Here is a 14,874-nt window from a genome sequence, read left to right on the forward strand (position 1 = left end):
ATTTCCAACCGTGAAACCTAAAGAACTTTCATCATGCTCAAAGTTCAAGTACATAACAGAGTTTAACAATTATTATTTACATTGGACCTTTTTAACCGTAAGATGAATTAAATTCTCTTTCTCTTTTCTTTTCGTTATACAATTAAATCTTGACCGTAAGCTTCAACTTAATTTTTGCATAGTTTTCAATACACGTCATTTCAATTATTAATGTTTTATCGATGAACATTTTAAGACTTTATATATTCTAGGTTTTTCAACCCTAACGTTTAAGGAAAAAATTCTATTACTTTTTTTTTATCCTAAGGAAGGAGAATTGAGCTTAATTGAAAAGAACTCGCTTGTTTTTTTTTTTTTGACGTCAGATTTCACTTTATTGTTTCTCTCAGCCAATAAAAGGAAGTGGTATGGGCCTAAACAGCTAGGCGATACAGATACTGTGTTACATAATTTGCGGAACGAAGATACTAATATATCGGAGTGCGTTATACCTTTCGTTTTTGGATCGACAAGAATTTCTCGCGCGTGTGGATTATATGCTCTCTCTTGGACAAAAGTTTTTATGTTCGTCTCGACACATTTCTTGTTACAGTTACACATAGAGAAAGTCTAGTTTTTAATTGTACGATGCCTATGAGGAAAATCTAACACTCATAAATATTGTTGCCGTAATACGTCAAGTATATATATGTGTGTGTAGATACATCGTGTGATGTCGGTATATATGTATAATAATAAATGTTAATTAATAGTAATGGATCTAAAGTTAAGTTTCGTATGCTGTAACGTAAGCAGCGGGGAAAAAATGTAGCGCTTCCGGTGAAAGCCATTACCGTGGAAGATAACACTGACAAATTGATTACAAACTCGGTTACTAAGTCACAAAAAGTAATACAAGTATGGATCGTTACAAATTACTAATTAATAATATTTATATTATATAATAGTAATGTGTATATCAGGCAAATTACCTCTTAGTACCTACAAGTATTTCCTTTCTTTCTTTCTCTCTCTCTCTCTCTCTCTCGCTCGTTCTCTCTAACACACGAATAATCAAAGTCGTTTTATCCAGTATCAAAGAGACACGTTAAAATACTATTATAGCCTAGTTAGTAATCTGGGCAAAAGAGGCAGAGTTTGTTTTTACTTCGGGCATGAATCTCTCTGCTTTATGTGATGTAACGAAGATTTTTGTCAGTTTCCCGTTCAGCTTTGACATTTCTGATCGACTTACAAATGCCTAACACATAATATTCCAGAAAAACACGAAAATACGTTGAGAATTGTCGAAAGTTCGAAGAAATATTACATCGATTATCGTAAATATTTGGTCGATTACGCGTTACCTAATCGTTTATTAAAGATTGTTAAGCTTACTATTTAATATTATCGCTATAATGCCGCATAGTATTAAGTTTATTTACTTATATATCGAGGCGTTTTTAATCAACTTAAAGATTAAAATTCATCAAACGTACCCTGAATTATATTATTATAAATCTAAATATTTTTCTTCTTTTTTTACCCGCTAACAAGCGCTCTCTCGCGTGCATCCGTTTGTTTATTTTACGCAAACATTTTCTATTTTACTTGTCTCGTTGAACAAGGAGGCGTAGTTATTGTTGTACGTATGTATGCACCGTTGTTCTTTTCTTAGTTGTGCCGTTAGTTCGCGATTCAACTGTTTTCAACGAATTATTGTTGCTACATGTAAATAGTACGATGTTAGAATGTATAATCAATTCTGCATTGTAACGGATTAATCAAGAGATTACAAGCCTTCCAAGTATGCGTTACTGGCACTTGTTTGCTAAGTAAGGAAGAAATTCATTAAATGACACGTATCCTAGCAAGTAACAATACACACTATCAATTATAATAAAGAGTATAATCCGTAAATAGACCGTCCTCGATATTTAAAAACACAAATTATTTTTTCTTTTTTTTTTTTTGGTGACAAGAATCGAGTTTTTAACCTCGAAGCTCGTCGGGCTTTTTCACATTCTTCTTTTTTCGAGCCTATTTCGAGTAACAATTTTAATAGCATAAAGTTATTCTCATTTAGAACTCGCAATTACAGTATACACACACACACCAGGAGATTAGTCTCACGAGTGTCGGAATTGTCTCCACCTGCGATAAGAGTGCAAGCTGATCTCGAGCGATTGTTCGTACTCGAACGATTCCCTCGAAATATATTGAAAAATACACTTGGGTGTTTCCCTAACGCAGAGTTCGACCTCGTATACTCCGCATTACACGAAACTGAAAAATGACAATCTCCCCCGTACCCCTCCATTACCCGTGAAATGCATGCGGTCGAATGGAGTACTCTCTCTAATCGACACGTGCACACGTTCGTTCCGATTGTTAGAGGCATGGAACTCCTCACCAGCAGGTATATACGATTGGAATCGCATTCCTAACCACAAGTTTGGAGAACAAGCAAACAGCGATTTGCAGCAGTAATCATGAGATATATAACATCAAAGGCTGACATTGAATAATCATCAGGGCGCGACAACATTGCGCCCTTTCCGTTCAAATCTATTCTCACCCCGGAGGGATATCCAAACTTGGAAACCTACGCAATAAAAGAAAGTTTGGATCGTTAAAGAGAGTGGTTTCCTTTAAGTCTCCTTGAAATTGGTCTCCTTGAAATTACGGAGACAAACAGAAGAGTTCCACACATGCAGCGTGCCAAAGTTATTCAAAACAGTGAATCAGAGGTTAGATTACACGCTCTTGGAGATTCTGCCCCTCCTCGGCATTTAAATATGTTCATCGGGTGGTATTTCTGGACGAGAGTCAGTAAACGTCACGTGAACATCGTGGGAGTATCCGAAAATTCGGTCTCGTCTTTCTCCTTCTCTCTTGTCCGTAGGCGTCTGAAACGCACCCCGAGAACGTGCCTATTTAAGCTCCTCGCGCTTCCGCGACTGAATCAGACAGTCGATACTCGTATCTGTGAACCGCGTTGTATTTCTTCGCTCTAAGTTCTCCTTCTACGTGCGAAAAAAAGGAAAAGGTATTCAAAGGTGTGTGTCCGTTTGTCATTTGTTTGTAATCACGTCTCTTACATTTCTCACGTTCCAAAGAAATAGAAGTCGCTTGGGTAGTACTTGATTGTTTTGGAAGCTTATACTGTTTGCTTCTACTGGTCGTTTGTTCTTTTTTTTTTTTGTATTTTTTAAATATTTTTTTTTTGTTTTCTTTTTCTTCTTTCATCATTATGAGTGTAAATCGGTCAGTGTTCTTACTTTCGTTGGACGAAAAGAAAAAACGCGCAACGACGTTTCACCGTATGAAATAGTAACCTAAAATAGTAAGGATCCTAAGCTAACCGTACTTAAGGACTAAGTACACGTCTAGTATATGTCCCCTTAACGCGTCAAAAGTATCGGTATCACCTAATCCAATTAGCGTTAGAAATCCTAGGAACGCTGGTATTATGTCAATGTTCTTTTTTTTTCTCCCTTCCACCTTCAAGGTCATCGATCATCGTCAACGATATTATCCGTTTGCGCGCGTTTAAAGATGGTTATCAACTCACGGTCTAATCATGAAAAAGACTAACACGCTTCTTAACGAAGAATCGCCTTCTACTATACGCGCATAGAAATGCATATATACGGTACACGTTTCGTGCTCCTCCCTTACTAAACACTAGAGAAGTTTCGTCCATGAAGATATCGAGGATAATAGTTTCACTTCGAAACGTAGTAGTTTAGTAGTAGTAGTAGCATTTGGAAACTTAGCGGTCTAACTTACATTTTAAGATACAATCGTCGAAAAGCACGATTTAATTGTTAAGTACACTCTTTATCAAGTTCTGGGTTACGACACCATACGACACGCCTTTTTAATAAAGACGACGCTTTTCCCTTCTTTTCCTTCCTTATACATTGTTAACTGTTTCTCCTCCTACAATATTCCCTAACATCTTATATATTTTACCTTTCTTCGCTGTATGTTATTATCTCCTTTTAGTGTTCGAGATTTAGTATTCTGATCGTAGGAATTAGTAAACGTTCTTAATTGCCGGAATACATAGACGGCCGTGGAACATAATTATTGTACGTTCTTCAATACGATTTTCCAATTAAAATGTTATTCGATCTTTATGCGTCTCTGGTTTATATTTACTACAGCCGAGATTTTAACGTGCGTACAACTGGCCAGAATATTTATACAATTCCTGCCACTTATGCTTCGACTACTCCTAAAAACGAATAGAGTTGTACACTCTTGTTTCGTTTTTTTTTTTTTTTTTTTTTTTGGTCGCATGTACCTTCTATATACCTAGGCTCTTACACGTAATCTAAACCTATAGCATAAGTTACATTATGCGTAATTCGATGGAAATGCAATGTCTTAGTAGACTTTTCTTCTTTATCGTCCCTAACACGTTGTAAACGATATAAGTTCTAGATTCCCCTTAATAGGCGAGATCTCTGCTTCACCGAAGAAACACAACCGCGTCTTTGATGTCATAAAACAAAAATTCGTCACACAATTCTTTGCCAATTCTAAATAGAAATTATTTTGATACTCTCATTTCGTGGACGGTTCACGTAAACTCTGTTACGCTCTATTCCTAAATGTTTGCCAATTTGATGTCGCGAATATTAATTTCTTAACGTTATATGCGCGGTGCAATTCTTCACAGAGTAATCTCCCTTTTTCTATTTTTATAGATGTTCGATTCTCAAATTTCCGATTAGAAATGTCAAATTATTTTGACTGTTGATCGAATGTAAGTTCCCGTTTAGAATATGTTAAACATATGTTTCGGTTAAATTCGTTTTGAATTAGATTTGAGTTAGCTAACGCGAGTATTGGATTGTGTCACGTGCACGTTCTTTAATTACGGCGAGAGACAATAGTGTTCGGCTTACGCTCTGGCAGCTATTCGTTTTTCGATGGAAAAGTTACGAATTACCGATTATCCGTGCGACAAAGATTCGGAACGAATCGCTACGGCTCCTACAGTTATTAGCCTCCTAAAAATCATCTGCTGTGCGTTCGAGTAAGACCCTAATTAATGTATTCGTCGATGAATATGCGCTCGAGGAAACGCGTAAACAATAATGGAACGACATTGTTGTAATTTGCTGTGTTAAAAATCGAGACATTTATTCTACGCTAATCTACGGTAATAGCAACAGCTCTCATGGTGCTTAGTGATTTGTTCACTTTACGAAAAGATTCCTAAATTGGTCATCCTCGCGTTAATACTAGAAGACTCGCAATAAAAGAGTATCTGTTCCTTTCGTTTGAATTGTATCGTGATTTGGTGATTTTCGTTCTGGTGTCAGGACTGTTATTAATTACAGCCGTTGCCCGAGATGAATCTACTTAGATCGTGTTCCTTATTATAACACAATAACGATAGGCGATTGTGCGATTTGACACACGTTTACGTGTTCTTTCTTTTAAGCTCAAAGAAATCTGCCTGGCATGTTCTTAATTAAAAACAGCTTACAGCCTAACTCTTAATCCGTCAAACTTCTGTCTCACGTTATAAACGTTTAATTGTCCTGTAATATTATATTTAACCACATGTCAAAACAGAGTATCCTCCTTTCTTGTTATTTTCTCCTGTATATATCATCATTGCGCGATCTATACTACGTCCTGAAATCGAAAAGCAAGAACTGACCGATATTACTGATTTTCTTCATTGTTCATTACCGTTTCAGATGTCGGTGGTGCCATTGATATTCCGTGACTGGTGGGACGATTTAGATCGACCCATGTCCAGATTGATGGACCAACACTTTGGCAGAGGATTAAATCGAGACGAACTCCTATCACGGTTCTCCGATCTCAACCTCGACAGGCCTCTACGTTCGATCTTTCGCGATAGGTACTACCGTCCCTGGAGGAACGTGACGCCTCAGCCCTCGAGTGGATCGAGCACGATCCAGATCGACGACAAGGACAACTTCCAGGTTTGTGACCATTTTATGCGTCGACCTTTTTCAGATGTTTGTACGAGTAAATCGCGTAATCGACAATTGCGATGTGACTCTACTGCAAACTGAATTTAGACTTGCAAAGCCCCATGGGATGATGCAGGATACATCGAATGAATCGTAAGATTCTTATTGGATCTGGAGGATCAAAGCGTATGGTTCGTTTGATCTGTCTTTGTATATGGTTAGGGAAATAGATCCAATGACGTAGGTGGAAACATAGGCTCGGTTCTCTTGACGTTAATTTCTCGCTGTTGATCGGCGAACAAGGGAAGGTATTGTTGTTTCTAGTATTGTCGTTTTCTTACTCTTTGAGAAGCTTTTCAAGAATCATTTCATGGATTGATTGATTCGACCATCGTTGATGTACTGTTGATAGGATTATAGAGAATCGCGAGCCATATCCATAGTTATCACTCGATGGTATCTAACCACACCTATTGTCAAAAACAATAGGTATAGCTAGGATTACCCTTCTGGTTCGAGTGGTAACTATGGATATGGATCAGATGTGATCTCTTTGGAAGACTACAGTTAATTAGGTGTCACTGGATTATCAAATCAACAATTACCGATAGATTAATAACGGATGTTTATATCTTACGAATTTATTGCGTCGCTAAGAAATCGTTTCGAATTAATATTTCGATTTACTTGAATTTAGAGACCTTTTACTTTGGACAATTTGGAATAATTTAAAGCAATTTAGTTGGCATGCGTTCTCAGATAATCTGAGCAGTGTATGTACCCTATTGCTATTTCTGTCAATAGTACTATGTGTGATGCTTGCTAGAAACGAACCTGTGCGTTATCAAATTTCCTTTAGTTAAACGCCGATTTCAGGGCTAAGCAAGCGATTTACATTTGATCTGTTGAACATAGTCCTTCTTGACACCAGTGATTCTACTAATTTTTGTTATTCGTTACAGCTTCTTCGTAACTCGTCCGATGGCCTCTGAAAGTTGTCGATCGTAAATATATGTTATTAAGCGTGAAATCATTGTTGGAGGAGGGGCGCGTGACACGCTTCGATTTTACACATTGTTCGTACAGTTTCACTTTGTGTAACGTTACTGTGGAACTCCGCGGGGATATTTGATTTCGATGTACGAAAGACGGCCTCAAGTCGCCACTATACTTTGCATTAGAACGGTTAACAATATGACGTCATTACTATTTAATCGTGATATCTCGACGTGAATTATAGAATCTACGTCTCACTGGATGTTTTCTCGTTTCAAGAACTTGCGTTCAAGATCGTTATTGTACGTCACAGGATGGGAGAGTACTGCTGCAAGGGGCTGGACGTGGGATTTCTCTCGTCTTCAATAGGATGCCACGCGTACGTGGAATCCCATGGAAGAGGAGAGTTGAAAGAAAGGATTGAGAGTGTTTAGGGTGGCGTTAATTTGTTATAATGATCGAACACGGTCGAGAACGAAGACAAAGGAGAGAAGACGATGTATTTTGTTTAACCGATTAGAAAATTAGCTGCAACTTTTGTTAGATTTCGCTTATCAAAACGTCAAAAGGAAGATAGTTAATATTATACAGCTTGTCTAAAAGAGACAATTTGGTTCCTTAAACCTGGTTGAAGTTTGTTCGTGCAATTTCAAAAAACGTGTAAATCGTGATTCTTCAAATAAGTCGGACGCTTCGAATGTTTGAAATATACACGATATACGCGACACGACTTGAAGCAACTCTGTTAGTAACACCCAAATAAATGTGCTTGAAATTCGTTGGAAATTTAACGCTCTATTATAATCTTTTATTGCTAGTATTCGATCGGATTTTGAAGATTCACAAAGATAATCCTTGTACGCGTCATTGCAAGCACCACGTATATATTCAGTCAACGGCTATCCCATAACTTTCGGCCGGAGCCAAAAAGTAATGGGATAGCCGTCGTTGGTCTTAGATCGTATGTAAAAAGTTAGTTGAAAGAAGATTAATTATTTGTCCAGCCAGTAAAAACGGATTGGTATTCGGAATATTAATTATTGCTAATGGCGTTGAGCGTTAAATTAGGCTTCGAAATAGCTACGAGTCAAAGGAAAATTCGAGGAAACGAAGAATAAAGAAAAATATTGGTCAAAGACCGATATTTCACGAGTAAAAGGTGCTTTCGATAAGAGGAACGAGCAAAAGAAAATATTAAAAGTAAGCGAACTTCTAAAAATGAATTTCAAAAAGACACTATATATATAGTATATAATATATAATGTATAATGTATAATATATAATATATAACATATATTTCATATAAGTATCTCAGCTAATTACGAAAATACGTATGACACGAGGTGGCTCTGTTAAATTTTAAGCAATAGTGAGGCAATAGCCACCAACCAGACCCGCATTCCTTTGCCTATCAAATTTCTCATCTCTGCACAATTATATACACATATTACGAAGCTTGTAAGTTCAAAGATCAGAAAAAGTTATCTTTTTTGTCTACGTATCGGTATATTTGATATTTCGAACTGGATAAAACGCCTGGAATATTTGTAACCTTTCGAGCATTGAATGTTTAAAGCACATCACACACACTCGACACTTCCCTTTCTCGTAGATTTTTTCTGCTTCTAATTGTTTTAGCTGTTTTACACCGAATACAAATTGTTCTCGTTTGGTTTGTCTTTCTTAAGTAACCGTTGTAACTTAGTAACTCTCGCTTTGATATCAAGGGATTATTTGAAAGCTTCTTTAAGTAATTATATCGCCACAAGCTAAATATGTTCAATAATTTGAATACACTGGATTAGAACAGGCTAAACATTTACTGGCCCATCTCTCTCTTTTTTACTGTTTCTCTTTTATTTTATCATAATATCGTGCAATTGGAGTTTCTTTAATACAGTGAGCGAAATATTTGTTCCACTATTTCGCGGTTTAACGGTCGATTAACTTAGGCTGAGACAATCTAAAGTGATAACCTTTTCTTTTTATATTGTTGTCATTTATGAATTTTTATCATAGGTGTCGTCCAATAAGTACAGAACGTGTTGGAAATATATATCCGTGTTTAAGAAGATAAGAAATCAAATGAAATGAACGAAACGTCGTATCTCGAAATCTCGAATGTATCGAATATTATTTTTCAAGACCTAGAAACCTAGTTGTGGAACGTAAAGAAAGAAGGAAGTGGGAACGAAATTAGCGCATTCGTAAAGGGAAATACAGAAAGAATTAAAGGAGATAGTGTAACTCAAAAGAGATAAAGAGAAGGAATTAATGAAGCCAAACGAAAAAAAATATTAACTAAAAATATCAAATATCTCTACGATTGAAAAGTAATACTATCAACGCAACGTTTCAATACAGAACTGTTATAATGAAGCAATTCGATCATCGAATTAAAAGTAATTATAACAGAAGAAACAAAAAAAAAATATAAAAAAAGGGGGGAAGGGGACACAATCTTCAAGAAATACAATCAACGAAACGAACGAAAGAACTGGAACACCAGAAGGCCCGAAAACCGATTTCTGTTTCTGCCACTACTACTACTACTATTACTACTACTGCTGCTGCTGTTGCTGCTGCTGCTTTCCCCCAGCATATTCTTTCTCTGCTGCATAATTCTCTATCTCAAGTTTGACACATAAAGGATTCTAAAAATTGATTTCTCTCCTCGCCTTACAACCCTCTCTTTTCAAATGGTTCACAGCTCTGTGTAGTGGTATAAAGATTCGGAACGTTTTTCGGGGCTATTACAATTTCAATTTTTTGGTTCCTTCTCCTTTTATATATATATATATGTATATAGGGACCCCCTCCCTCAAGGAAGAGGGGGCTTAAAAATGTTGTGGTAAGATGAAGTCAGGTCTCGAAAACTACTATTTTTCTTCAAAAAAACTCGAATAGCGAAAAATTGTCAAAATTTTGTAGCAAAAGAAGTTTTGTTTACACACAATTCGAAACGTACACGCGACTATTTTCTGACAAACACACGCTTTATTATGCCGGAAGTTCCTTCCAAAAATCACAGTTTAACCGGCTTTCGCCATTCTCGTTTCTTTGTTTTTTTCTCTTTAACTTTTACACTCGCAAATGGATTTTGTTTCCGTTTCAACAAACGATACCAAATACCTTGAAATATTCAAAGAGGACGACTTTTCTTTGTCATTGAAATCCGGAAAAAAAACGGATCGTTACATGGATATCGTATCAGTCTTCTTTTTGCTTCTTCTTTATTTTTTTTTATTTTTTTTTTGTCGACAGAAAGAATCGAGAAAGTGTGAGGTGTGTCGGAGCACCCCCCTGAAATGGGGGCGCCTCTCGGACTAAAAAACGGCTTTCCCTTAAAACTTTCAGATCTCTTTTCTGTTTCGCTATATATATAATAATCTCTATATAAAAATAAATGCTTCTCGAATCATCAACGACAGGACCATAGAAAACGATTCAATACGAAATATTCTATATGTACAAAAATGCAAGCGCACAATGTGTCGCTCTTACTCGCGCTCTCTCTCTCTCTCTCTCACTCTCTCCTTCCCTCTCTCTCTCTCTCTCTTTCTCTGTATTCAATATGCAGCAGCACTGGAGATTTAAAATTTGTTTGACGGTCTCTTACTACTTTGCCCGAAGTGTACGAAAGAAAGTGAAGGTTCTCCGTATCATTCTGCACAAGCTCTTTCCTTATTTTCTAACTTTGAAAATTGCTCCCTGGGTCCTGGGATCACGCTGGTATCACCCGAAGAACCGCGGTTCGCTTTTCCTCTGCTGTCACTGATGCGTTTACCCTCGCTTTCTTTCACTTAATGTTTGTTTCCAACGTGAAGCTGCTAACCACGAGATAAATTGTTGATCAAAGTACAAAACACGCGTGTCAACGTGACGATTCTGTTTCTCTCTTTTTGCTCAATAGTAGAAAATGATTCCACCTGCTACTTGTATACTTTGCACGCACGTCTTTCTTACGAGTGAACAAAAAAAAAGGGGGGGGAGGAAACGATGTTCCAGATAGATGTGTTTATCAGCTACATCTTCTCGGTTTGCTCGTTCTCAACGGTTACATTCACGTAGAATGGAAATTACAAAACACTGGTGTTACATGAAAAATACAGGACGAGAATGAAAAATAAGAAAAAACTTTGCAACGGGTAGAAAATAGAAAAAGCTGGGATTAACTCCTACATATTTTTTCTTTCCTACTGTGTCTTCATGTTCTATAAACTCCGGCAACCTTCGTAACTAGAAGTTACTACGTGGACAAATTGAGTTAACCGGAAGAACGGCTTTTATTTGATAGGTACTTCTTTTCTTCCACTGAGTTACGCTTTTTTCTCTCTCGAGTACTATTAGAGTGATTAAAGAAGGCTTTAGAAACGGTTGTGCGTATGGTGGCTAAATAGCTAATAGTTGTAAATTTCTCGTGTATCCAACAGACAGATACCTAAGGTCTTCCGAAGGAGAAAACTTGTTATCTTGATATACAGACTGACTGGTTAACAAATTAATTATAAATGCAGATTTCGGAAGCAGGCGAAGGCTGCCTTCGCCTGCCTTAAAGCGGCGGTAATTTAAATGAGCGAGCCTCTTTCGATAATCGGTGTTGTGAAAAGCCTGGATACTTAAATTTCGCAATAAAAGATGATTTGTATCTTTTTTTTCTTTTTTGTCGGTAGATTTAACAGAATACAAACGTGTGTAATCAAGAATTGGATGGTAGAAATATATTTCAATGGTCGTATGGATCTCTGTTATGGCCTCTTTGATACATCGTATCGGTTACTACACGCAACATCGTGTTCCTAAAAAATGATAGTTTTCCCCGTTCGACCTGTCTTAACTGCTTCGTTCTGATCTGCGCAGGTAATATTGGACGTTCAACAATTCTCACCGGAGGAGATCACGGTGAAGACGGTCGGTAACAACGTTATTGTCGAAGCCAAACACGAGGAGAGACAAGACGAGCACGGATTTATCAGCAGACACTTCGTACGGAGATACGTCTTGCCTCCATCTCACGATGTGATCAATATTACCTCGAGCCTTTCTTCGGATGGTGTTTTAACTATCACGGCACCCAAAAAGGTAACGAGACGAAGAGGAGAGCTCGGTGGCGAATCCGAGCGAAGGACTCGCCCGACGCTTCTCGATTCGCAAAGCTAGAGCGCACTTTAGGAAAATGATCCGTTCTCTTCCTAGCCTTCTTTTGTTTTGTTTTTCTATTGTTTTTGTATCTTTTCCCCGTTCTATTTGATTCGGTATACTTATTTTTTGTTCTCAATTCCAACGTTCCGTGTGCCCTTGTAGTAGAGTATTCGTTTAGACAAGATGGTGCCGACGATTTATTCTCGACCTCAAACTACGAGTCTGCTCTAAACTATAAAAAGAACGTCACGTTGAATTAAAGACTTTCACGTGGATGAGGCACATTCGTAAAAGTATTCGTAACAATGTTTATCGACTTTAACTCGATAAATAACTCAAGGAGCAAAATTTCTGTATAATTGTAAAAGATATAGTATATAATTTTTAGTTGGTCAAAGATATATATATATATGTATATATACATATAATCGAATGTCTAGTAATAGTAATAAAAAAAAAAAGGTCAACTTGGAAGTAGTTAAAATCGATAAAGTCCGAAACTAGCGAGTGCTCCTCATCTAGATGTCAATTAAAAGATCAGGGAGTACTTTACGATTCACTCAGCATTGAGAAGACATCGTGAAAATACACTATAGACGTATTTGACATAGAGAGGCTAAGGGCGACATCTATATAACTGATGTGTAACTAAACAGGCTAGAGTGACGCTACGTATCAACAATTTTGATTCGAAAGGATTTTTGAAATATGGTTCAAAAGAGAATTCTTTGAAATGTGAAATATTTCCAAATTTATATAGATTTATAGCTTATGGTATTATTTTAAATAAGAATATAATATCACGAATTGCATAATTAAGTAGCGACACTATGAGCCCTAATGTTAATTTTCTGATCTTATATTAGCGTTAAAACTGTAGAACAATAGAAATACGTCGGTTCAATGACCGCTTACCTAATGCCTGTATCTCGAGGTGCTCTTCTCAAATAGTTCAAAATGTGTGAGGAAATTTCGAACTCTAATCTGACCAGATTATGGTTGCGTACGGATTGTTCAAGCACCGACCCCGTAGGGTTCACTATAAAAACAAATATAAAAAGCCTCGTTCATTTGTTTCGTGATCGCTTTTACGATCTATATAACGACTTAGTTTTTTATGTTATCATTTTCTTTCAGGGAGAGACACCTAGCGGAACTGAACGAATCATTGAAATCACGAAAACAGGAGAACCGGCGAGTAAACCGGTCAAAATAGAAACGACTACGGAAGAAAAATAATAATCACGACCGAAGTATTTTGACATAATCTTTTTTTTACATTTACGTTATATAAAGAGTTCTTTTAGTTATATAAAGATATATAGAGTTTTATATAGAGTTCTTATAAAATAATTCGGTAGAATTTTATATGATATTATAAATCGGAAAAAATTATATAAAAACACACATATATACATAACTGTTAAAACCCTTGGGTTAAATTTGTTATAAAATGATATAGAAAATTTTCATCAAAAATAATTCATCAAAGTGTACCATATATTTCTTAAATAATCGCTAATATCAAACTAGCTTCAACGTTATTGCTTTTGCTTTATCTTTTACGTATCTGATAAATTCAATACTCGATAATTTATTTAAAGTCAAAGCGTAAATTGTCATAGCAATATATTTCAATGTATCTACTGTAAAACAAAAGTAATATCGCAGAAGCGAAAGCTTTCAATAAACCCAAACCACAAAACTACAATTTAAAAAAAGAATCCAAACCACTTAAAAGGAATACCCACGGTAAACTGTCGCGCTCCGCACCGAATCCGTCTCGTCTACATTTTCTCGTCGTGTTGTCAGCAGCCTCGTGGACCACGTAAAAGAAGTAGAGGTATGTTCACTGGTTGGTGGGTCTTCGGGTGTTCGCTGCGTCTGAACTGAACGAAAGTTTATTTACGAATGCGCCGAGCCAAGCCGGCCGGCCCTCTTATATAGCCGTGCGGCGTCGCAGTACTGAATGTTCGAGAAGTTACGCCGGCAACCGGCACCTAATGCGCATTTTCTTTCGACTCATGATTTCTATATTTATTCCATCATTTATTCAACAGCTACTCATAACATCGTGTTCCTCGTACCATAAACTATCATTCAATGACACAGTTATCGCTATTTAACTGATTTTTGTGGAAAAAACAAGCAAAATCCGAGTATTGATCGGGGAGGCAACGACGAGATTTCTGGCACAATCTCCCACCTGGTCCCCACCATAACCTCACTCACACAAACGTACATTTCCTTCCTCTATACCTATATATTTACACTTCGAATGGTTGGATTACGTGCGTGATAGAAACAAGGAACGACTAACCTCGTATTATTTGGCTATTTGTTTTCGTCGTAACGTCAGGGGAAAGGGCTACTCCTTAGAAATACTACGTAGTTTCCGAAGTCAAGGACAGTTTGAGGTTGTCTGTAACGATGCCATTTACTACGCGTGATTTTTCAGAAGCTTATAGGCCACGCCTCGTTTGTCGTTAATTATTTTAACAATGTTTTAACAAACATCGAATCTTTGGAAACATTTTTCGATCTCTTACAATGTTAGCTTGCATTCAACAAGCAAAACGAGTATTTTACCTTTACATGAGTGCTTCTCTTGTTTGTGCTATCTTTAATAACTCGAGATAAGATTTCATTTTTGTTCTTCTGCAAGTATGAGTGAGATGACGTTGTTATCGTACATAAGTCTATAGATGGTAATGAACAATTCGGTGCATATCTTTATCAGAATTACTGCTGAATCACTAATCAAAGGGACAGGTCACAACAAGTGATCTTA

The 14,874-nt window shown here is 36.9% G+C and overlaps 1 protein-coding gene across 2 annotated transcripts; it reads left to right on the top strand.

Moving 5' to 3' along the window:
- Positions 1-334: 334 nt before the first annotated feature.
- On the top strand, positions 335-13,983 carry LOC117157738 (protein lethal(2)essential for life). Of its 2 annotated transcripts, none has more exons than XM_076619668.1 (4): positions 335-3,028; positions 5,703-5,954; positions 11,802-12,023; positions 13,221-13,983. In XM_076619668.1, exons 2-4 carry the CDS (start codon positions 5,703-5,705, stop codon positions 13,320-13,322), a joined length of 576 nt encoding a protein of 191 aa, XP_076475783.1. In that variant the 5' UTR covers positions 335-3,028; the 3' UTR covers positions 13,323-13,983. The 2 variants fall into 2 exon arrangements, with proteins under 2 accessions (XP_076475783.1, XP_076475782.1); XM_076619667.1 differs by having other exon boundaries at positions 337-3,038.
- Positions 13,984-14,874: the final 891 nt, after the last annotated feature.

The sequence above is a fragment of the Bombus vancouverensis genome, chromosome 6 (assembly GCF_051014615.1).
Source record: "Bombus vancouverensis nearcticus chromosome 6, iyBomVanc1_principal, whole genome shotgun sequence".
In the NCBI taxonomy this organism is placed as follows: Eukaryota; Metazoa; Arthropoda; class Insecta; order Hymenoptera; family Apidae; genus Bombus; species Bombus vancouverensis.